Source organism: Callionymus lyra, chromosome 5 (genome assembly GCF_982586985.1).
Source record: "Callionymus lyra chromosome 5, fCalLyr1.hap1.1, whole genome shotgun sequence".
NCBI classification, from domain to species: Eukaryota; Metazoa; Chordata; class Actinopteri; order Syngnathiformes; family Callionymidae; genus Callionymus; species Callionymus lyra.
Window position 1 is genome coordinate 14,005,362 of NC_141822.1, and position 26,066 is coordinate 14,031,427.

The following is a 26,066-nucleotide window of genomic DNA, read 5'->3' on the forward strand; positions in this document are numbered from 1 at the left end:
TGGGAAATGATCAAGAGATGTTATCATCGTTAATGGGTTTTTTTTCTTCTGTGTAAACAATATTCTTAAAAAAAAAAAAGAAGCCTGAATTAAAAGATGAAAGACCTTTTGTTGAACCAACATAGACACTTAAATTACACATTTTATTGGCTTTTAAGTTTTGTCTGACTCTAAATAATAATTTTAATGTATTTTATGCTACAGCAAGTAAATCATTGATTTATATTTCTTTATTCTACCGTCATCATCATCATCATTTTGAATTGTTCGGGCAGAAAGTTTACAATAAACAACAATCAAAATAAAGATTTATGTATGTAAGGATGGATGGATGGATTGATATATAGATAGAGAGACAGAGAGATAGACAGACAGACAGATGTAAAACATAGAGTACACATAATTAAAACAATTCAATAAAACTAAAGATGCTGTGTTTGACATTTTGTGAAATTGTTGTTGTTGTTTAGAAAGGTATCAATAATTAATAACAGTGCATATTAGATTGAAATGTCAAATATTTCATATGGAACTTAAATATATGCAAAATAACAAGATGTAAGCTTATTTGATACAAATCTAAATGTTCTCTTAAAATATGTATGTATATACTGTTAAAATACAGTGTATAAAGTACATGTTTCAGGCCAGAAACTAGCATCTGTTGTTGTTATGAGCATTGGAAAAAAATTCTCCAAAGAAGCAAAATAAATGTAAAAAACAGGAAAGACGACGGTGGAAATAAAACCAAATGTCCCTACAAACAATGTTAATATAATAAATTAGAATTAAATTTTTTTCCCCTGGTGAGCATGATAGTAGTGTTGTTATCACAGGTATAAAATACAACCACATGTTAAACAATATAAAACATGAACAAAAGATGAAATAGGATTGTTCTTTAAGAAGCCTTTAATGTTTCTTAAATATTGCCTTTAATCTCCTCAATTCCACCTTGATCAGTTCAGCACCTCAGCTCTCTATGTTTATATTGTTTGAGGGAAAAAGAAAGAATCAAAATACTACATAGTCATGCTGCTGTCAAACCAATAGCTCTAGAAGCAGGTTTGTCGCAATCTTGGATTTTTTTTTTTTTTAACGTTTTGGAATGAATTCATTATTCCCGGTGTTTGCAGGGAAACTTTATTAAATATAGGATTTTCAAAAAATATATATGGTTATTTGTATGGGCTTCTCGACACTATACCTTTGATAATGGTTGAATATAATATTATAGTTTAATTTGATGATCTTTTTTTTTTAAAGATGTTCAAGTGCACTGGGTTCATAAACGATAAACCTCTTGTGAATGATCAAATCGAGTGATGCCACTGATAAAAAAAAAACCTCTGAGTTTAACAAACATTAAAGACAATAATCTGATGAAATATCAACGTAGACTCGTCATCATAGCGACGCTCTATGACGTCACTAAGCTCTTAGTTCAAATGTATTCCAAATGAACTTCAACACGTTTACTTGAGGGGTGGTGGAAACAATTAAAAAGGAATTGAAAAGCAAAAAAAATGTTTATTAGTTTTAAATTTCCGATTCACTCGCTTTCTACGTTTTAAACCAGGTGTTGCTGTAATGTCACAATCTCACCGTTAGGTGGCAGCATTATGCTTTTATGAGCGAACGTGCATTTTTAAAGGGTCTTCTTCGCTTGTCAAAACGCATTGTTCTCCTTTTTTCTTTTTTCCTTTTCTGTTGCGCCAAACGAACGACAAAAAAAACCTCTTCCGGTGGGTTCGGAACACACACGCGAGGTGTTTACCGTCACATGTGTTAAACAGAGACGAGGCTTGTGTCTCTGTGGCCACACCCTTGGCTCCAGTTAACACGTCGAACCAGTGATGATTGTCTGAAGGTGTGTTTTCTGTTGCTGCCACTGTACGAGCTCTGTTCTCTTCCTCCTTTTTTTTTTTTTTTTTTTTCATTCCGTCACCACGCCTCGAACCTCCTCCTCCTCCAACCACCAGCACCAGCACCACCCGGACCCAGTCGAAGTTCAAGCCCGGTGTGAGTCACTCGATGGTGGAGGACGAGCTCCGTGTTCTCTGAGGTCGGCGTTTTTTTTTTAACCGCTCACTGTACGTGGAAAGGACCAGGACTGTCGTTTTTTTGTGGATTTTGAAGGATCTCTTGCGACCATGGGGGACGTGGTTTCATCTCACCTGGATGAGGGCAAGAGGGAAATGATCACGGGTGAGAAATATCTTTATTTTTGTCTTCTTCTTTAAGAATAGTAGCATCATTGTTCATCGATTTGATCACATGAAAACCTTTATTTTAACCTACAATAAGGCATATAATGTGTAGAATTCAATTAGTGTCACATTCCTGTGTTTTCCCATTTTCTTCTTCTCTGGTTCCTCTGGTTCTTCCCAACCAGCCTCCCTTTTTCCCCATTTTCTCTCCTGGTCCCCCCACAGTCAGCCACAGGTCTGCCTCTCATAATGACTAGGTTTTTTCTCTAAAGAAGTTTGAAACTGAAGCTATTTGAGTCTCTAGATGCTCCACCTTCACCAGAGAACAGTCAGGGAGTGAATCACAGCCATGGTTGTAAAAAAAAAAAGGGGGAGAGACACAGCTCATCCATGTCTCTTATAGTTGATATTTGATTGAAAAAATCCTTCTTTTTTGTCTGTGTGTGGGAAGAGTGAAGATCTAATATGTAACCCATGTCTCTTATAGTTAATATTTGATTCAAAAGATCCTTCTTTTTTTGTGTGTGTCTGTGGGAAGAGTGAAGATCTAATATGTAACATTTCTTTAAACCTGAAGTCCATTGTGAAGACGGGTCTATTGTTTGTTTGTTTGTGGCCTCAGTTCACCTGTGAGGCGTCGGAGAGGCTCAGTGGAAACATTGCTTGCATTGTAACAATAAAGCGAAACAAAATATTGTTTTTTTTGGTTATGATGCACCTTAGTAACAGAGATTTGGGCAAGAATAGGAAGTTAAATCTGTAGCTTCCTCTTTGAAAAAGCGTCTGTTCAGCACTTTCTAAAATGATTGAATCGTTTGTTGATCAAATCTCCGGGCGGTTGTTTTCGTGTTGATTCTTTTGTGTTATGTTGAGTTTTCTGTGTGATTAAATACCAGCAACATGTTCTCTAAACAGCACACGAATGTGAATTGAACACGTTTCCATCCCAAACGTATAGTATTTTTGATTCAATCATGTGCTAAGAAATCACAAAACACTGTCCTCGCCTGATCCCGGAGCAGTCTTTGTCACTGCCTAGTCAAACCTTCTGAGATTCTAGAGTCTTTAAAGTCATTGTATACACAGTTCAGAAAAATCTGAAGATCAAGCATTAATTGTAAATTTTAAAAGCGTAAAATAATTTTACACGATGGAAATGTGTCTAACTATATATATATATGCATAATTTTTGTTTTGCACCGATTGTATTCTTTATGTTTTCCATCCATCATTTTTAAATCCAAGTCTTACCTTATCTCTTGCTTTTTAATGTGTTCTTGTGGTCTAATTGTATTTTATTATTAATTTTTACTTATTTCTGTACAGCAATAAGTGGCAAGTGTGTGTTGCTTTTTCAGTGCTTCACAAATTAAAAGGTTATAGTATAGTTCGAGTTTCAAACTTGGGAGTTTTCGATGATTGCATTTCACAGTTAACAACAAAAAGATGTGATGGCATTATCTCATCCCAAAGATTATTGGCATGTCAGTCAGTCAAAGGTCATCATCACTCCTTCTGTCATCTTCTTTGGCTTGTTTTTTACAGTAATCATTTGAACTTGATAATGAACTTTGCCTTTACTGAGAAGGAAAAGGTTAAAAAATAAATAAATTAATAGTAATATTTAAATTTTAAAAAAATGGGCTTGTTTTTTGTGACATTCTTTGATTTAAAAAAAAATAAAAAATAATAATAATAAAAAAACATGTTATAGCAAAAGGAAGGCGACAGAAGCTGTGTCTGAAACACAACAATATTTTTATTAGTTGAGTGCCAAAGTAATAATTGCATCCATTATTGCTGCAGCTAAGCTGTAAACATTAATTAAAACACAAGTAGTAAAATTTGTTTCCATTATCTATAACGAGTTAATGAGTGCTCTGTATTGTTCTTGAGGTGCTGTGAAAAGAAAGTGGTACAGTAGCCTAGCCAAAATTATTTTTATAGTGAAGGGTAGAGTTGAGTCGTAACTTTATACAGTTTTTTTCAAACGGGTATACCTATTTATACTATCCTCCATTTGGCTATGGATTAGTAAAAGTATTCCAGGAATATAAAAGTATAAAGTGTAGTTGCTCAGCCCGATATAATGTTGAAGAGCAGTGTAGTTTAAAACCACCATTAGTATTGTGAAATTCAGTTATATATTAACTATAATGCTCGCATTTTGTTGAAGAATACTCCATCATTCAAGTATGTACTGAACACTCCATAACCCGGTTCTTTTTTGTCTGACTTGACACATCTCGAGTGTGAAATAAAGTCTGATGAAGAAAGTCTCTGGATACTCTGCCTTCTCAGGAATGTGCACAAAGCCATAAAACATCTGACCTTGTGACCCAAACCATGCAGAGATGGCCAGCATCCAAAATGTTAACGGCAAGCTTTAAATCTTAGCCGCAAAAATTAACGGCGAGAGGAATGATTACCATCAGCTGCACACACCGATGACCGTTTAATACCGTTTATTTAAGGCGTGCGCTTCAATGATCTAATGTCAAAATAGTTTGGAAGTATTAACATTTAATAATCAATGATGTGATCTACTGACTTTTTTTTATAAGCGTTTAATGTATCTACCACAGCGTTTTAAATGACCCCCAACAAAAGGAAGACCTGGAAAATGATTCTTATTTCTCTTTAAGATCTTTTTCTATTGTCGGAAATTCAGAATGCCGTTCTGTTCCTGACGATCTATGTTTTCTTGTTTTGTTTTTTGACATTCTGAACGTGTCCTTAAAGTGTCCGACCACGTTTCCTTGGGGGCTTCCATCAACTCAGCTGCAACTCTCCAGTTTCTGTTCAAACAAGCCATTATCACAGCAGTGGACTTCTAGCATCACTGGTTCAGACCCTCAAGTCTTTTTTGTAATCCTAAGGGGAGTTGGACTCTTAGAGGCCATGACATACTACTGATGCAACCACTCTTACCTTTTAGTGTATTGAAAACATTTCTGGGCTCCAGAATTCTTATTTCGGATCCATTTAATCACAATTTGTTGTTTCGTCAACTGTATATATGTCATGGCCACACTCCGCAATAATTGATTGATAGATGGATAGATAAACTTTATCTTGGTCTTCATCCATTTTCTCCATAATCCGTTAAGTTAGTTCATTTAAGTGGTGGTTTTTATAGAGAAGAATTTATCAATGACTCATCCTGGAATCTTCCCTTATGTCAAAATCATTGACTTCTGCTCTCGAATTCTCAAACATTTCTAGCACTACAACTAACAAAAAACACATGTGTAGACTGGTAAATTCACTTCAAAATAGTCATAAAAACATGTGAAAATACAGGAGAAGACTTATGGCTTAAATTCTGACTGAAGGGTAGAAATGACAAAACGCCAGCCGGGAAATTAATTAGAAACGCACAAACCGACACGTAAAACGAAAGATTACATTTTGTTGTATTTCTCAGGCCAAAGCTGGTGCATCGTCTCTAAAGACTGGTCTTCCTTCCAATTCTCCAGACTCACTGTCTGCTTATTTTGGAACCGTCCGTTGACCAATGGAAAGAACTCGACTCCCTTCCACGATGGGATTTTGAGGTCTTGGACAAGAGGTTTTCATCCAGTCCATGCTTGTGCGGTTACTCAGAATTGCAAAAAAACAATAAACTGTACACTCATTGAATTAGTCATGGAGCTGAGAGATTATTGTATTTCGATTGTTTATATGTGGGGCCATAAAGTGAAGGAATTATTAAACAGTATTAATTGATGTTTACATTTGGGTGAGGCTGTTTTGCGTAGTAATATTTCTGCTTCCAAATATACATTTTGTTGCGAGATGTACATTATCCAATATATGTCAACGTGTTTTTGTAGATAAATTGTCTCGCGTTTATTTATTAAATACACAGGCGACTCCCCTCGTCCCTTCATACCACCTACCCGTGTTGTGTTACTGCCTGATCAGTGTCCTTCTCCCGTCTCCTCCACATTCACTCCCCACTTGTCCTGTCAGCTTTTTCCTTCCTGCTCCCTCGCTGCACTGCGTCTCCCACCTTCCTGCCTCGAATCCGTCCCTAAACAGATCAGTCAACACAGCGTGTTGCTGACGGAGTCGACCGCACTGATTAACACATACCTCAACCGCTGGAATGTGCCAGACAGTGGTTGCCCTCGCGCCGGAAAACCAGCCGAGAGGTGTAACGTGTTTTTTTTCTCAAACTCTTTTAATGACTCCTATTAATAGCGATACTTTCTCTTCCCCCCCCCCCCTGTCGGGCTTTGCCGTCTGATTCCGACTGTTATTTGCTGACCTCCATTACAGGATGTTTTGGTGGGAGGGGTTGTCTGCGCAATGTTCAAAGTGCCCTTGAGCAGTTCACTGCACCGTCTAACCCTCCAAATGGTGTGTCGTGTACGTTTAAAATCATCCGCCAAGAAAAAAGTTCCAATTACGCAGAAAATGTTTTTGGTTATTAATCATGTTCCAACTCGACTTTGGATTAAGTGGATGCTTGGGAAGTTTTTTGCATTTTAGATGAGAACACAAATGTATTATTCAGGCACAGTTGGGACCCAAAAAGGAGATGCTCTTTTCTCCATGACTTGACAAATGATGAAGCTTCACTTTACGTAATCATGCTTCTTTATATATCAAGTTCGTAACAATACACCAGGAACATGTATGCATGGCTGAGGTTTACATCCAAGGGACACAATGTCAACTGGAGAAGAAGTAACAGTTTCTTGTGACTAAAGGTTAGTTAAAAATAAGAGTCTGACTTAATCCAGAAGGTACTTCAGTTTGAGTGCTTTAAATGATTCATGGATACCTTGTGGCATACAAGTACTTGGTACTTGTAGTTCTTTTTTGTATTCTGTGTTTAACTTATTGAAAAGAGTAGATTTCTAACTTTTTTTAACAATCTCTTTTTTTTCTCAGTTCAATGTCAATGCGTGTCCATTTCCTTTTCTTTCTCCTCCGATTTATCTGCTAGAGAAAATATACACTTCATGAAATGAAACGAAGAATAAGTTGGAAGTACCATTTAGGTGGTACATCTCAGACTCCAGATCTTTTTCTGTGGTTTTGATCTGCAGCACAACTCTTCCTCGCCTACTGCAAATTCAAAAATGTTCCGTTTCTCAAACTAGCCCACTGTTAGGTTGAGCTCATTGCACTGCATTGATGCGTCACAGGCTGAAATAATAATTGAATTTTAAATAAATGTAGGTCAGTATAATAACAAAGGAGAAATATCTCTTAAATGCATTTTTAAACTATTAATTAATAACTATTGATGACTCGACATATAGAAATCTCCTTTGTGTGAATGAGTCCTGTTTAAAGTAGTACCTCATCAGTTTTTTTATTGGGAAAAACATACTTCTTGAAGACCTTGAAATACTTGCGAAAAATAGGAGTCAGTTTGGGTGTTTTGGACACTGATGATCATTTCTAAAAATTCAAGGATGCTGACTCATTTTCCTGCTTTTTTGTCTCCTCCACAGCCAGAACCCGAGATGTGATTAAGGAGTTCAGTGACGTGTACGAGCAGCAATATGCAGTCGCTCTCTTCAACAGCGTTCGCTTCGAGATCGAAGGAGGAGGAGGAGCGCAGTCACAGCTGCTTCATAGAAAGGCAAGTCACTCTTTTGGAAGGAATGCTGATCTCCAGCTGAAACGGCTCCTAATGACATTGACAGATAGTGAAAGAATATGAAGTTACTAATCTTAAAAGAGGAAATATACGTCTGCGGTGCGACCCCCGACATCTGGACCCACTGCAGTTGTGGTTGTTTTGGTTTCATGGATCGACTCGCAGCAGGGAAGAGTGTCTCTATTTTGGTTGTCTGTGGAAAAATGTAGCAGGAAGCAGGTGGTCTGAGAAAGAAAGTGGTCGATAAAAAAAATAAAAAAAATGGAATTCCAAAAACAGTGTCAACAAAAACAGGAAAGTTAACCCATGAACACGGGTGAGGATAAACAAATATCTTCCAAATAGTTTAGTGGTGTGTGCATTTATTTTCATGTCAAAATAAAAAATAAACTAACTAATGCTGAGGCTGTAACTATATGAATATGTTTATCATGTGTATGCAAAGTCCAGACTTGAAGCCATTGGCAAAAAAACATTTGAGTCAAAGAAAAGCAAAATATTCTGTAGCAACAATGGAGCTTAATAGGATCTACAGATGATAATGTTGAGAAGAATTAAGAAAGGGAAGTGAAATCTCACCACTATTATGAAAGTGGTTAGAGGTCACACACACCACAGACCTCTTAAACTTGAACCCTTTTTGAGTGTTTTAATAGATTTGCGTTATAAATACACAAATTTATTTTTATAAAACCATGTAAAAGAAGCCATTAATTGACCACTAAAAAGTCTGTCCATGCCTCAGTCAGGAGTCATTTGTTTTACACATACCTTCCCCACTGAAGTGTTTTCTATCCACAGCTTAACCTCCTGTCAACTCGGCTCACATCAACTCCGTGTCAATATTTGACTCGAGTGCTTGGATATTCAAATCGGCTTTATTGTAGTTTACTCTCATCGTGACACTTTGCTTACTCTGTTTACAATACACGTGTGTCTAACATTTGAAAACCTCATTACTTATTCACAAGACAATGAGTCCGAAGGTAATTGAGTAAATATATTTAAAAATGCTATTTAAAAAAAGTTCTGACATTACCACGTAATTGTTTTCCCATTCAAAAATGTACACAAATTGACACAAAAAAACACTGTTATCTAAAGTTAAATAAAATAAAAATGCAACAATTCTAACCAAAACTTCCACAGGAATATCATGCTGTCATTATTTGTTGTTAGGAAATTCCCTTGATCCCCTTTTCAGAATAATTGAATTAAATATTTTAAAAAAGTGCACTTTTTGAGCTGATGGGAGCAGATTTCTATTTAATAAAAGTAACTTCAAAAGTTTACTCAAAATCTTATTTTCAACTCATCCTTATGTCGCCTAAGGGTTGGGATTATTTTCAGAGTAATCTGTTCTTTTTTAGAGGTAAAGATAAAAATGTTTGTTTATTTTAATGCAGCGACTGCAGCTTTGTTGTCGTCGTCGTCTACATGTTTGTCCAAAACTCCAAAACATCCAAAAACCTCCATACTGCTCGTCTATAACGTCCCTCTTGTATTCAAAATGAATCTGTACATTTTAAATTTGTTTGTGTTGAGCTATGCTAAAATGCTAACAATAAGGAAGCTAAAGAATAACCATTATCACTTGGTGGGAATGTATTTCTTTTTAAACATGGAACAAACTCGACTAAATAAAACAAAAAGAAAGATGACGGTGAAGAAAGACGGTTTGTTAATCTGGAAAACACGGATCATGTTCTAATCGATGCTCAAGCATTGTTGTTTTTGTTGCTTCGCTATCTTCTCCTAAACTGATGAAACCTATTTTCCATGCCCACCATGCCCACCATGCACGACTGCACTCATTCCGGTTCATCCTAGAACAAGAGGCTATAATAGCCCTTACTAACGTGTCGCTTCCTTCGTGAACCAAAGCTCCAACTTTTCATCCATTTGCGAGTCGCGAAGAGAAAGTGGAACGCGTTTCACACATGACGAGAGATGCTGTGGGAGTTTTTCACATGTAAAGTTGGCCGCTCTGCTCGTAATGTGGCAGGCAGCTGCTTGTGTGGCGACACATGAACCACACGTAATTGAGCCTTCATTTGATGTTATAAATACTTTTCTGTGTGTTTTGATTTATGTTTGAACTTTCTTTTGTTTAATGTGCATTAAACATACCACATGTATTCTCTCGGAGCTTAGAAAGTCATTTAATGTTTTTTATATAAACATCAAGCGGATGGTTATTTGTGTACACACAACACGCAATTTAAAACTACAAAAACAAAACCAACAAAATCCAGAACTGACGGGGAAGAAATCCACTTTAAAAATGTTCATTTTTTTCATTGATAACTTGCTGAAGTATCCACTTTGCTTTCAGGACCCCCTGGCCGGACGCTCCATCTTCTCAGGGAACCTGTTCCAGTATCTTGAGGAGAGCCGGAAGTGGAGGAATCGTTTCGTTGCCGTGCCAAACAATTACGACATGAACCTTTTTGAAAGTAAAACGGTGAGAGCGATTCTCAACGTTCAGTTAAAAAAAAAAAAAAAAGCTACATTTGTATTTACGGTACATCTCGTCACACCTGACAGGCACATGAACGAGGCCTTCATCCGAAAGTTGCCATCAACTGTGCGGGCTATAGAGCGCTGGCTTCCATGGACGAGTACATGGAGCTGATCAATGAAAGCCTGCCAGGTGAGTCTTTGGTGGTGTTTCTGATCTTTGTCGTCATGTTGTATTACGCTTATCCGTGTTCGGGGCGTGAGGCATCCTGGATCAGATTTATGACAGTAAAATAACGTAACACTTTTTATAGTCTATGGTACTTTTTGTTGTATTTGGTCTTATTTCTTACACTTTTAGTTTGAAATGTTGAATACAAACCATTCAAAATTACTGGTGACACTGATATATCCTCATTAAGGTAGAAACTTTTTTTTTATTTTGAGAAATTAAATGTTGTTGGTTTATAAATGATTGAATTAAATCATTTCTATATTGAAAGGTCAAGTTTTTTTTTCTGATTTAGAATTTTCAAGATTTTTAGATTATTTTTAAAAAACAGAATCAAATTCAACCTTTCAATATATAACTTTATATAGGATATATTGTTACTCTTCAAAAATGTTAAATGCATAAAAAACATTTTATTAAGAACAGAATTTAAACATGGTTGCAGATGTTGAATTCAAACGTTAAATACTCTGATGGCACTAATATATAGAAAATAATCATGATGGCATTAAAGTGACCTGGTGTGTAAAATACTTCACTGAATGTATCTTAAAATAATAATTTAATAAAACGGTCTACAGTGAACAATGTTGTTCACTTTTTTTTACAAAAAGGTAAAAATAAATTGCATAGATTTGTGTTCTATAAAAATTGAATAAGCTAAACTACTGTAGATTGAAAAATAATGAAGTGAATCGAAAGGATATTCAGTCTATTTCAGAATTTGAATAATAACCTACATATGTGACATAAAATATAATAATTGTTATAGAAAAAATAGAAGGAGAAAAATCTAATTTTGTATATCTTTATATCAGGAATATTCAAAGGCCACCACAGAAACTCGAAGCTGTCGAAATAATTGTACAGTGTCAGAGTTTACTGTAAGAGCCTGAACCCCCCTGCCAGCTGACACGTGTAGACTCCTCAGGCCGACAACCCTGATAAATCACACTATTGAACAACACTTATGGCCCATAAACTATAACCTGTCAGTGATCATGATGTTGTTGCTGATCTGCTCACATCCGCTTTCTCCTGCACGCCATGTTTAAACAATCATGGATAAAACAAACTTGATTTCTCTTTGGAAGTATTTATCATGATAGCAGGTGATGCTTTAGCAGCCGTCATGTGAGCCAGGCTTGTAAAAATATATTTATTTTTTTTGTTCTCTCTCAGGAGTCAAGGCCAAAGTGAGCAGTCATCCCTTCATCAGGTGCGCGACTGCTTTCCCTCTCATTCTGTGGCATCCATACGCCCGCCACCATTACTTCTGCGTGATGACAGAGAAGGAGCAGATGAAGTGGCACGCCGTGCTGCAGGACTGTGTTCGCCACAGCAACAACGGTACTCGCCTCTTATTATCAACCACTGTGTGGATGTCGGACGCGACACTCGCAGCTGCATTTACGAGCGGCTGCAGCAACAACCACTGATTATTGATCAGCCTGATCACACAAAGTAGATTGATTGAGTGATAAAACTTTTCTTTTCATCAGTTATAAGGAAAAAGACTAAAAAAGGATACGCATTGAATTAGGATATATAGTACACGTATTGCAAACATTATATATATAATAGAATAACAACAAAAACTATAATAATAACAATAATAAACATTGATACAAATAAATCAAATGATAATAAATAATAGTAAAACAAAGATTATAATGTAAAATAAACCCTATTCAAATAATGCATTTTTCTCTTATTTCATAAATTTAACTGAATTTTTTTTTTTTTTCTGAACAGGATCAGTTCAAACTAAACTGCAGGGAGAGTAAAAAGAAAACATATTTGCATTTCAACTTCAAAAAACAACTTTCATCTAAAGTCAGTCCAGATTTTGTTTCTAATTCCACAGAATGTCTCATGTTGGTCCCTCTATGGAACTGATGCCTCTTAAAAATATCAAATATGGTCAAAAGTATCAAAGCGATTCATTTGAAATGTTGAATCAAAAAACATAATCCAAGTCAATAATCAGAGGAAAAGGAAAAAAAAAGCACAAATTCATTAGCAGAAAGATAAAAAAAAAAACCTGATCGACAACTTTTCAATATTATTTTAAGTGTCAAATCTGAGTTATCGCAAGACTCAAAACAGTTTTATTGACGGTTAATAAAGGGGGAGAAAATGGTCCAATCCCAGCCAATTAAAATGAGAGACCATGGTGAGGAAAAGCATCCTTCTAACAGAGCAGAAACCTCAAGCAGAACCAGACTCGATTTTAAAGGTCTTCTTCTATGACCGGCTGGGAGGGTTGAAGAGGGGAAGGGTGGAGGAAGCGGGTCCAGACAAGGCCATGTAGACATTCGTGGATCCACTAGCACTGGATCCTTCATCCTGGATCCAGCAGCATATACTATATTGGAGTAAATTTGCCACATTTAAAGAAAACAACTGGCAGACACAGTCACGTCGGCAATTTGAAAGACGCTCGACACACCCTTCTGGCAGCAATTTCAACCCTGAGTTTTGGGCAAATTAATGATTCACTTTTCTCTGTGAAAAGCAAAAAAGGGATAGTTTGACAGCGTTTGTTTTTTTTGTCTTGAGCAACAATCGTTTACTCAACTTGTGATTGCAAATGAGAAGGTGTTTGTTCTACATGGGTGGAGCCGTTCTCTGGGTCCTTTTACTCGAGCGTCATATTTGGTGAGCCGTCGAGAGCAGGAGACTCGTCTCAGGACGTGCAAACACTTTGGTTTGTCATGCAACTCTTAGCTTAGCCACACATCCGCCGGGGCCATTATGTTAAAGAGAAATCAACAATGATAACTGTTTCTTCCTGGTGTTGACAGGAACATGGTTAATATCATAACACGGACATGACATTACGAGCACATGCTACTGATCGAGTTGGTTTGCGAGGACGAATGCTCAAGATTCTTCACACTTAGCCAAGAGGACATTTTATTGAGTGTGCGATTTTGGACACTTGATCAGACTTGTTCAGGCAGGACCAAGCCTAGATTGTACCGTCTGCCAACAGCAGAAGATCGCACTTGTTTTGGAATTCTTTTCTTAAGTTGATACAATGTCGGAATACAGTGTTTGTTTTTACGTAAATAAATGGCGCAGTGGTCTGTAAGAACGGCAGATTTAAAACCACTAGAAGGATGTGATGACCTTTTTATTGACTCGGTATTGTCTCAAATATACCTCACTTTGACACACAAACCTGTTATGATGGTTCACTATACATGTCAACTTGCTTGAAGATGGTGATGGTGGCGGTGAAAAGAATGAGACCGTGATGATGACGATGATGAAGCCATTTTTGAAAATACCATTTAGTTTAATTCTTAGGTTTTGCATATAAAACGCATGGGAATATGTTGGTTATTCTCAGTATTGTGAGCAAATAGGATCTTATTCCAACCTGTCAAATAGACCTTCTGCAAGTTTATTCAGATTCAAACTACATTCTGGCTTGAAGCTCATGAGCAGGTGACAGAGTTGTTCAACCTGATCCTGGATGTGTTTTTATGCTCTCTTGCCAACCTTGCTAAAGTTCCAACATGCACGTGGAAGCACCAGGCTCAGCCTGTTATTCTTTATGTTGGATTTACGTTTTTAAAATGGATGTTGAATTGTTGTGTTGTGGGTAAAATTGTGTCCCAAGTGAAACTCAAGTGTGACACAGAGGGCCTTTTGACAACCAGACAAAAAGCAGCCTTGTTTGTGTCTCCAGTCGTTTCCCACCTTCCACTTATTAACACTACCTGTCCAGGCATGCAACGTTCTGTCACTCCCGAAACATTCCAGCTGTTGCACAGCGTCCACAGCTCGCATGGATTCACCTCCCGGCATTCATGCTGGTGGGTTTGCGGCGACACGCCCTGGTCTCACCTCCGTCATGTTCCTGGTTTTGACGGAAACCAGAACCGGTAGAGGCTTTTCCAGGCTGGTTATAAATGGTGTTATACTAGCCTGACCTTTGACCTCTCGGATCTAGAGCCACACACAGACACGCGTGTGTGTGTATATCCAGAAAAAGTTCCCTTATTCAGGTGGTTTAATGACATCTGGGGTGTGTGGTAAACATGTTTGTGTTGTGGGCAGTTTTACACATTTCTAAATGGCTATCATAAAAGATTGCTGTGTAGAATTAAATGATAAACATGACAAAAGTGAAAAAAGAACCATGTGAGTAAACTATTTTAAAATTATAATGGTTTTAAAAACCATCTATGATACGGGTATGACAAGAGTGTATTGGCAATAATCTGGCGATACGATACGTATCAAGATACAGGGGCAACAATGCAATATAATACAATATTGTTATACTGTAGGCACAAATATATATTTGTAGTATTGTCTAGTGTTGCAGAATTTACAGACCACATGACTCTTGACAAAGTCATAACTGCTTTTATGTTTTTAAACCTTAATACCTCAACTTTAAAAGCTGCCGGAGTCGAATGTATCCTCTCGTTCTCAGTCATTGCACATTCATGCACAGGATTTTAATATTCATTTAGTGGCAGAGGACATGACTGCTGCCATCTAGCAGCTGGGAGTTGAATTGCAACACAGAACTGATCAAACAGTGTTAATATTTGCAAAATACTGAATAAAGAATAATTCATTTTATACATGCTTTATTGGGAAAAAGACACATAATACTATTAATTCAAATAAAATATGAATTCAAGGCGAATAAAATACAAATAATAATATAATGTATATTTTTTAAATATATCGATACAGTGCTTTTAATATCTATATTGTATCATGAAAAAAACAACATTGCTATATCTAAGTACTATGGAGGTTACAGAGTTGAGAAATGTATCTAATCTGATCATTATTAGCAGTTTTTAGCTGATACCCGGTGAGATTCACAAACTTAATGTGTTTTATTAATGCACATGCATCACTGGAACGTCACTTAATTGAGGGTTAATGAGAATATTGGACCTTTTAAGATGGGTTAATTGAAAATAATACTACATTTGACCTGCTGTGGCGTCTTCCGCGATCACTTATGCGAGGGTTGTTGCCGGGTAGAAGCTGAAGTCGTCTTCATCTGCAGAGGGAAAGGTTCGGATCATTAGTACCCCTAATGAGAGCTTCCTCTGTGCTTCCAGTAAGCGCCGTGAGGCATCACTTCAGTACTTTGAGGTGCCGTGGAGCCACTTGAGTGCCATCAATCATGTCTAATGGCCGCCGCACACCCGCATGGAGTCGAGTTCCAAACTCTCTAAGTCTCCAACAAACGATTTTCAAATTTCATAAAACCTGCTCCCACGCCGGGGAATCCTATCGGATGGATGTTAATGGGAAAAGCAGCCAGTTTTTAAAACCGTATCAGATGGACTACAGTGCTAATAAAACACGGTCTACAGCGAAGCACATGAGCAGCCATTTAAAAATGTCAAATATGATGAAATGCACAGTTTTGTAAAAGCAGAAGTCTCAGGAATTTGCCCTCGACCGGCTCCTGACATAGCGTCAGACTGGAGTGAGGAGGGAAATGCCTGAAATACAGGGAGCGTAGTAAGTGGTGCCACATGTTCTGTTTACACAGTTGACACACATACGCACACACACACACACACACACGCGGTCAGAGAAACGTCCATCTAATCCTTCATCTGACCTCAAACTTGAGGTATGTAGAGTTGCATGCAAACATACAAGTGCGTTTTCACGTTTGGTGTCTAAAATGCTTGACCTTAAAGGATAAGTGTTGTGCAGTTAAAAATTACTACACAACAAAAGTCATTGAACATAATATTGGGTCGAAAATCCACCAAAAGAAATATATAATTTCGGGAAGTTTCTTCCCACATTAGCATCTGGCCTCCGAATATTTCGGCAGACTTGCTCATCACTTCCCTCCTCCACAGACGTCAGTGGTTCTGTTCTCATGCAAACCAGCGCCAAGACAAACACGCGAGAGCTAGCGAGCACAACTTCCTGTCTAGCTCGGCGTGGCCCACTGAATCCTTGGTCACACTTCCTGACTTTGTCAACATCCTCCGAGTCTCAGACGTAGAAGTTGTGGACCGAGTGTGTGTCGTGAGAGACATGACTTAAGTGTGCAGCCTTTTTTGAGAACATTGTCGGGAGAATCTTTGACATGAACGAGTGATCTTTAAATCCAGGGGTGTTCACTGGGGCCAAAATCGTTTAGAAGTCAGTGTTGCGAGCCCTAACAAAAAGCATATTTACCCAAATGTCTTTTAACAGAAAGTACAAGTCTGATTTTGATATCTTCTTTTTATTTTTGGAGGTTTCATATATCTTTACTACCCTATATTTGTCCTTCTGTATCAAACATTCCCATCAAATTCCTTTAATTCAACATCATTTTACTGCTATTAGACATCTCTGTGTAGTTGTTGATATCAATTCGTGTTATAATTATGTTTTTTATTCGTCTCATCTTTAATAACTTGGCGGGGCAAGATTTAGCCATGAGTTTGACAGATGGAATTCTATCTATTGAGGAAAGACGACAAGGGAAAATGCATCATGTGTCAACAGTTGTTGCACATGAAGAAATATTTGTCTACACCTTTAATTTTAAGTGCACGTGAATTTATTGAACGTCAATTTGGTGAATCATAAAAAGTGGTCCAAATGATCTGGAGAAACAAACTGAGGAACTCATTGAAGCAAATCCTCACCACAGAAACTGTATCTAAAATTGTGTTTAAAACAACAAAACTGAATCCTGACCCTGGTCTAGAAAGGCGCTATATAAATAGAGATTATTATTATTATTATTATCCTTAAATGTATCCATGTTATGGTTACGACCGATATTTGTTTGCTCAAGAGCCGGGTCGATTTCTTGAGAAGCCGCCAGGAATAGCAGCACAAAAGTATCTATTTTTAGGCCAGAGAAAGTATATTTGGGGCCTTTTTTTTAATAAATGCTGTGGGAGCCATTTATTGATGAAACAAGTTGTCAGACAAGTGCCTGATATGAGAAGCCAACAGACGCTTGATCTATTCAGAGCTCAGTTTCTAAAGTTAATCTGAAGACAGAAACATGTCCTTCCTTTCAAATGTTTTCATTTTGCTTCTTCCTAATAATCGACCACGTCGTTTGGTTCAGTTATTTATTTTTGGTGGTTGAAAATCAGGTTATATTTTATACAAATGTATGTATGTATGTGAGGGATGAAGAAGGGATTTTCAAATCAATTTTGGGGATTTAGAAACTAGGACTGCTGGCTAACGTTGGTGGCCAATATTTGTAATCCACAATTAATCCCTCTTAAAATCTAGTTTTTATGCCGTGATAATGCCTTTTTGAATGTGGTTTAATAGTCATTTATTTATTATTTGATTTCGATTTTATTTTTTATTTTTTTGGTTGAACAGAAAGTTTTAGTTGATTTCGTTTAATTTATAAAAATTGTAACGTGTGAATACGTGAATAATATCATTTTAATGTGAATTTAATTGAAACTTAAAAAAATGTTTATTTACAGTCAACACAAATAGTATTAGGATAAGACATTGCTGAATATGTTTTTTATATTTAATTTTCCAAAACCGCATATATAACTATACATTTTATAAATAAGAGAAGCTTGACTATCAAATCATTGCTTCTGCTGAGTTTATTCTTCTCTTGCTACGAACACAAAATCAATGACTAGATGAGTCAGAGACCGACGACGGAGAACAAGATTCTATTCATAGTTGGGATGATCACAGACGTATGACAATGACCAACTTCCTGAAATGTTTTTAAGAAGCGGTGACTGTGGCTGCCGTTACCCGCTGTCATGGTAACCACGTGTATACAGTTCTTCTAAAAAAAACACGTGTGACACATCTGGGTGAGCCTGTTGTCTACATGTTGAATTAATTGTGACGTCTTGTTATGCATGTGCCAAAAATGCTCTCAAAATTAGATTAAAAAAAATGGCCGATGAATCAATATCTGTTTCTAATAAACCTTGGCTTAAGTTTGGTTCTTTTCTGAAATATTTTCTTTCCAGGAGCTCCACTCTTGTTTCAGTGCTACATTTATTGATCATTTGCTCTCTTCTGCCACCCACAGGTCTCCCAGAGGACTGCACCGTTAAGACACCGGCCTTCACCGACTCCGTGCGACTTTACAGACAAGCCAAAGGAAACTACGGGACGTGGGACATGATGTGCGGAGCTCCTTCACAGGTGGGACTTGAACCTTTTCATCGCAATCAAAACCATGAAAAAACCATTCAAATAACTCGAGCTCATTGATTTGTATTATTTTATTATTTAACACTTTGGAAGGTCTTTAAAGCCCTTGGGTTATCTCAGGGTCAATGTGACCCAAAGGACCAATGTTGGTATCCCATGTGTTGTCTCTGGGTCAAGGTGACCCTGGGTTATCTGAGCACTCATCATAGCTACGCAAAGCAAACTCAAAGGCTTCGCAAAATCCATCATCGTCAATTGTTTTTGTGTATTTTCGTTAATCTTGTGGCTAAGAAGTTCTGGATTCAATCCCAGTTCCTAATTTGATTTTTGTCTCTCTTCCCCTGAGCAAGACACTTAACCCTGATGGCGAGATTGGGCGCTGCGTCACAGCCTACTGCCGTCAGTGTATAAATGGATGAATGGATGACTTGCTGTAGTGCTGAAAAGCGGAGAAAGCGAAACCATTTACTACTGCTTGATATGCAAAACTGGGTTGATCTGGTCCAATTTCCATATTTCTGATTTCCCTCGAAGATAACTCACCATGAAATAGACTCTTTAATGAATAAAGGAATGAAAATATTGAGGTCATTTTAATAGATTTATGCTTTTATCGTTTGGAATATTATTTAGCAAAGCGCCCTCTACAGGTGAGCTGCAACTCGCAATGATAATAAACCTTTCTTGGGGGAAAAAAACACACAGAAATATATTAATTTTTAACTCTGTATTTAATAGAAATAGTTTAGAGAGTGGTTTGAGTGGATGAAGCTGACTTTTCTTTGAAAGTCCCTTTGATTGAATTGACTCTGAAACACTGACGTCTTATTTAGACAGCAGGTTTCTTTGAATCCCGCAGGACGTGACTCCAGGTCTGACCCAATAAAACACACGCTAGTAAAAGTAAGGAGTGTGTCTGTGCCTCATGAGTCGAGCGCCTCGCTCCAGTGGCTCACATCCTTATATGATCAGGTCGTCATCGGCACTTTTGAGTCCCGGGCAAGAGTCGACACGACCCGACTCACCGTCGACTTCATTGTGCAACAGCACAGAAGCCTTTAAGTCCTCCTGGATCCATCGGTCGTATTTGAGGGGAAATAGTAATGTTTCACTTCAGGAGGCGACGCTCATTGGAGAACAAGAATGCTTTGACACACAGCCTTGTCGAGCCCCACCCTTCCACATGCAAGCATGCACAGGTTCACACACACATTTATACACGCTCGACTGGAGCCTCTCATCTAAATGAGGCTCTTTCACTCTCGTGTGAGGGGCTTTTTTTTCTTCACCACGTGAGGGCGTGCCCCCCTTATCTCTTCCTTATTTGCCCCCCCTCCATCTCCCCCCCAAACCTCCGGTGGTACAATTTGTCGTTGTTCCGATGAAGTGTGTGTGTGCGAACCGTGGATTCCAGGACAACACATTGTCTGTGAACTCGACACAAAACACTCTCCGGGTCGATGTGTCGAAGCGATCATATCTCTGGCAGACATCCAAGATTCACTACGTTCACTTTACGACGGAAACCTGTCTAGTCAGCAAGAGGTTTTTTAAAAGCTAGTGTCTACAAGTCTGGATTTTCATGTTTAGAATTTTGTCTTTAGTAAAAACTGCATTTAATGTTCTTATTTCTTATACTTTTATTCCTCTATTATGCTCTTCTGCTTTCCTGCCTGTGCAGTTATTAGAATTCCAATGTCCCAAAGGTACGTTTCCGCAGGATAAAGTACTATCTAGATATCAAAATTAATTTCCTGAAGGTTATAGGTTTGAATCCTTTATTTGTCCTGTGATGCAAATCCTTTCCCTTTATCCTAAGAATATGCATTAAAGAGATTTCCTTCTCGTGGTTCTCTCCATTCTAAACCAATCAGTCTTAATTCTAGCATCTTTTAATCAGGAACACAGAGGTTTAGGAGAGGTTCGACTGTTGCAGTTCGTATTGGCAGGAGTCCCCAACTTTTTAAGCATCGCAGATCGTTTTGATGTGTGCATTATATTCACGGACCGACCTTCACATAAAAGCAGTAAATACGCTGAGTCAGCAAGAGCTGGCGACTGGTTTTTCCAAAACAAGTTGCATTTAGAGTGTGTTTTACTCATTTACAGGTTTGTTTCTTCGAGTAATCTTGAATAAAAAGAGAGTCCATCAAGAACCGCATGCTAGTGCTCCTTCAGAGAAAGTGATATTTTAAAAAATGAAACACTTTTTAGGGTAGTAAGGATCAAGAGAGCAGAAAACGTATACATTAATTTTATTTATTTGTCTGTCTAGTTTCTATTTCTTTTACTTCACACGATCCAAATTGTCTCTGAAAGCTTCCTAATGCGTGTCGCTGCATGTGTACAGATTCTAGCCAACATGGTGATGGAGAGCCTCCACCCGGACCTGAGGGACGCCATCGGTCCTCGTCTGAAAGGGAAGCTGCAGCAGAAGCAGAGAAGCTGGATGTTGGTGAGCAACGCGTTTGGATCTCGTCGCTCGGACTCGAACCATCGCACTCATCATCGTCCTTTTTTTTTGGCGACCAGATCTCGGACGCGGTGTACAAGCAGGTCCTGACTCAGACCAACAGTCAGTACGAGGCTCTGGTGGGAGCCTGCGAGGCCCAGAAGACTCAGCTGGACACACGACTCCGCACCGACATGGACCAGATCGTCACGTCTAAAGAGCACGTCAGCAACAAGATGAGAGGTAACACCTGTCGTGCTGTTGAAGACAGACTTCTCACGATTTGTCCAGTACTATCTGCAAGAAAAACAACACACAACTACATGAAAGAATTTATTTTTTAGTTGAGGTAACTGTTCTTAGAGGTGTCCTGATCTCTGATGCTGGACTTCAACCTTCTTTTGTTTTTTCAAGGTATCTAAGATCTAAGAAAATGTCAATAAACTTGAATATTGCAATTTTCTTTTTCAAGACAACAAGACTTTACTCAACAGCACTGTTTCGAAATAAAAATAGACAAATCAGATTTTCATTTTTTCTTAGTTCTATAATGGTTTATATTTGTGGATAAAAGCAGGAAAGAAATTAGATTCTTGTATATTTTCTTTTTTTACAATTAACATTCAAATATTAAAACATTTGTTCATTTTTGTGTTGCAATTACATTTACAGCAGCTAGATGGCAGCAGTCAATACATGCTCCTAACCTTAAGGAACAATCAAATCCTGCCAGTTGACATAGGGATGAGAGGATACAGTCGACTCCAGCAGCTTTTAAAGCTTATTTCGATTTCAAAACAAAATAAAAGCAGTTACGACTTCATCTTCACCTTTGCAGCTCAAGGAACAAATAAATCCCGCGATGACTGAGGACGAGAGGATACAACTGACTGCATCAGGGTTTAAAGCTGATGTTAGGACATGTTGGTTTTTAAAACCAATGAAAGCAGTTACCATTTCGAGAGTCACGTGGTCTGTAAATTCTGCAACACCAGAGTCAAGTACTCGACAGTACTACATATATATTCTTGTTATTACAGTATCGCAATATATCATATCGTGATAAATACCCTATCACCAGGTTCTTGCCAATACGCTATTATTTTCCTTCTCATGACAATGTTTACAGAACAAGATGGCATGAGTGCTTACTCGAGTTTATTATTGTATTGCAAAGACAAACTTGGCACGCATGACTATTTTCCCTCACTTTCCCACCGTGTGAAAGTAGAAGAGCAGCATTCCAGTGTGTCATCTACGTTAGTCCCGTTTATAAAACTCCTGCTCAGAATATTCACTTTTGGCTTCTACTGTTGCTGTCACTTTGACTTTAATATTTGCTTTTATCATGAAAATGGATGTTTAGATGATGGAACGATCCTGCTGACATGAGCTCCATGATGTCTCAGTGTTACATTCCCTTCCTTATCATCGCCTTCTTAACTGTTGACGGAACAGCTCATCATCGTCCTGGCTTGTATTTAACCCGTTGTTGTCGTCTTGTGTCCGACTGCAGCTCTGGTCCTGCCCAAAGCGGAGCAGCTCCTCAGGACCAACGTCCAGCCCTACATCGCCTCCATCCTGGAGGCCCTGATGGAGCCCACCAGTCGAGGCTTCGCGGAGGTCCGGGACGTCTTCTTCAGGGAGCTGGTGGAGATGAGCAAGAACTCGCTCAACGGCGGAGGCAAAGAGAAGCTGGGCGAGGTGAGTCACGTCTGATTCCTCGTGATATTGACCTGAGTAATGACGAGTAAAGCAAATATGAGATGGATTTATCCACAGATGACAGAACCATCTATCATGAGGTTCAGATCTAGATGTCAACAGTGCTCGATCATTCAGGGCGTGGCATCATCACCTGCTGCTCATGTTTCAACACTTACTGACTTCTGCCCTCTGGTGGTCGTTTTTGTTTTCCTTCCCTCCAGCAAATGGACCGGCTGTCGATGCTGGCCTTCCACCCGGTGAAGATGCAGAGCTGCTACGAGAAGGTGGAGGAGCTCAACCTGGAGGGTCTGCAGCAGAGATTTGAAGTCTCCAACCCTTCAGTGTTTGTCAGCAGGGCCCAGATCCTCATGAGGGAGGTGAGAGCAGTGGCTTTCTAGTGTTTGTTTTATTGTGTTCTTTAATCCTATTTCCACTGCTGCTGTTTGTTATAGTGTGTTTATTTGTTTTAATGTGTTTAAATGATGTTTACTTGTGCTTTGTACAATGTATTGCCAATGTATAGACATTTTGTAATTGTATTTATTTATATACAATTTAATCTATAAAAACTGGTGTCTTTTAAACCTTGCTTAAAAAAAACAAACAGTGAAATTATGTTATTCACATAATTACTTGCAAAAATATTTAACCATCTCTAATTTGTGCTCAGGGAAATTTGATCAGAAATAAATCAAACTATGAATGATTTGACCACCAAGATAATGAAAATGTGTTATACTGTTGATCTTTTTTATTAAAATATATAAGTTGCTATTTTCTAATTGTAAAGGAAAAATATATTCTTGTCAAAAACATGACTGAAAGTGCAGATTTATATGTACAATGAAGTTGAAACATCCATAACCTGACGGTGTCTCTGCTGCCATCTGCTGGACACGTACAGTTCTTTATTCTGACGCCCGCAGCCTTTTTCATTTGTTTGTAATGTGTTTTACAGCAAATGGATAATTCCGTTTACACATTTGAGCAGCTGCTCCAACAGTCTCTGGAGTCTCAGGGGGAGGAAGAGATCTGCAACACCATCCAACGATGTCAGGACAGAGTTCTGAAGGTAGAAGACGATATTTGTCTGATTAACGTGGAAAATGATGGACGTTTTCTGCCAGAAACTGATTCATTCGGTGATTCAGTCACTTTTCTAACTATTGTGTTAATGTTGCAGAAATACGACTACGACAGCAGCACTGTGAGGAAGAAGTTCTTCAGAGAGGCTCTTCTGCAGATCATCATCCCGTATATGCTGCAGCATCTGTCCCCGACATGTTCCTCTGTGAGTCCTCAACGTTTATTATATTTGGAAGTACTGATTACAACCAGCTGTTTTACCATTCAATTGGTCTCTGATTTTTGGTTTTTTTTAATTGAATTCCTTCGATAAATATTTAGAATTGACCGAGTTTTGATAATTAATTGTCTACGTCTTTACTTTCATTGTTTTTTTGGGGGGTATCTTTTGACAAAACTCTATTCAGCAGCACCATGTGGAATGTATTAAACATTTACAGCTCCTTCTCTTCTCATTGTTGTTTGGTTTCCTCTCCTGCCTCAGGAGCTTCCTCGCTTCAAAGAGCTCATCTTCGAGGACTTTTCCCGTTTCCTGCTGGTGGAGAACATCTTCGAGGAGGTGGTCCTGCAGACGGTCACCAAGGACATCATGATGGGTGAGTCTGGTGACCCGGCCGAGGGTCCAGAGATGGTGGTTTCCCCCGCGAGTGACGCTCGTGTCCGTTGTTTCCAGCTGTGAAGGAAGCGGCCGTCCAGAGGCGACACAACCTCTACAGAGACAGCATCGTCCTGACCAACAGCGACCCGAACCTCCATCTGCTGGGCGAGTCCCCGGCCGTGGACTGGGCCGCCAAGTTCGGCGCCGAGGACGGCGAAGGTTTGGCCGGAGATAACGGGGAAGGCAACACCGGGAAGAGACGCAAGCAGGTGGTGTCCATGATCCAGCTGGACGGGCTTCCTCTGGCGCTGGAGTCCTGCATGGAGGTCCCTGGCGTGGAGCTGATCCCGGAGGAGGACGTGTCCGAGGGGGCGGACGAAGGTTCAGGGCCGGACGAGGAGGCGGCGGTCCCGAACGAGGAGCCCAAGTCGCCCGACAGCGTGAACGAGATCCGGGACCTGATCAACCCGGTGCTGGAGATGGTTCTGCCCGCCACGGAGCAGAAACAGCTGGACAAAACCTTGGAGACGGAGGCGACCAGCGGGACCGTCACGCTGGAGGACGGAGTCCAGGAGGAGGTGGTGTCCGTCACCACCGTGGTGGACGACACTCCGACCAAGTCCCCCCAGAAGACGTCCCCGCGGCGGCTCCTGGAGCAGCTGGTGGTCAGCAGGAAGCAGGACGTGGGCGACACTAAAGTGGAGGATCAGCCTCTAAAACCTACATGTGAGTCGGATTTAAAGACCAACGACGGTGGTACGGGCGACCATAAGTCTCCCAGCGCCGACCCAGTGAACGGAGACGACAAAATAGTCGACCCGGTAGAAGTGGACGTGAGTCTGGCATGAGAGGGACAAACCATGAGGGTTTTATTTAAGACTTTGTTTGTATGTTATGCTCCGGATGTCGTGTTTCCACCTATGACATCATCATCATCATGCTCCCCCTCCATGACATCATCATCGTGCTCCCCTCCATGACATCATCAGTGTGCTCCCCTTCATGACATCATCATCACGTTTTCACCTATGACATCATCATCGTGCTCCCCTCCATGACATCATCAGTGTGCTCCCCTCCATGACATCATCATCATGCTCCCCTTCTGACATCATCGTGCTCCCCTCCATGACATCATCATCATGCTCCCCTTCTGACATCATCGTGCTCCCCTCCATGACATCATCACGTTTCCACCTATGACATCATCATGCTCCCCCTCTGACATCATCATCATGCTCCACCTCTGACATCATCATTATGCTCCACCTCTGACATCATCGTCTTGCTTCAGCTCTGACATCATCATCTTGCTTCAGCTCTGACATCATCGTCATGCTTCAGCTCTGACATCATCGTCATGCTCCACCTCTGACATCATCGTCATGCTTCAGCTCTGACATCATCGTCATGCTTCAGCTCTGACATCATCCTCAACCTCTGACATCATCGTCATGCTCCCCTTCATGACATCATTTTCATGTTTCCACCTCTGACATCATCGTCATGCTCCACCTCTGACATCATCCTCAACCTCT

General features: G+C 39.2%; 1 protein-coding gene across 1 annotated transcript; it reads left to right on the forward strand.

The window, feature by feature from the left end:
- The first annotated feature begins 1,589 nt into the window (after positions 1 to 1,589).
- Positions 1,590 to 25,988, forward strand: niban2a (niban apoptosis regulator 2a). The gene is made up of 14 exons (XM_087791048.1): positions 1,590 to 2,208; positions 7,682 to 7,812; positions 10,166 to 10,294; positions 10,378 to 10,483; positions 11,705 to 11,872; positions 18,561 to 18,676; positions 21,036 to 21,140; positions 21,218 to 21,380; positions 22,654 to 22,841; positions 23,066 to 23,221; positions 23,803 to 23,916; positions 24,028 to 24,135; positions 24,415 to 24,526; positions 24,604 to 25,988. Exons 1-14 carry the CDS (start codon positions 2,154 to 2,156, stop codon positions 25,374 to 25,376), a joined length of 2,424 nt encoding a protein of 807 aa, XP_087647174.1. The 5' UTR covers positions 1,590 to 2,153; the 3' UTR covers positions 25,377 to 25,988.
- Positions 25,989 to 26,066: the final 78 nt, after the last annotated feature.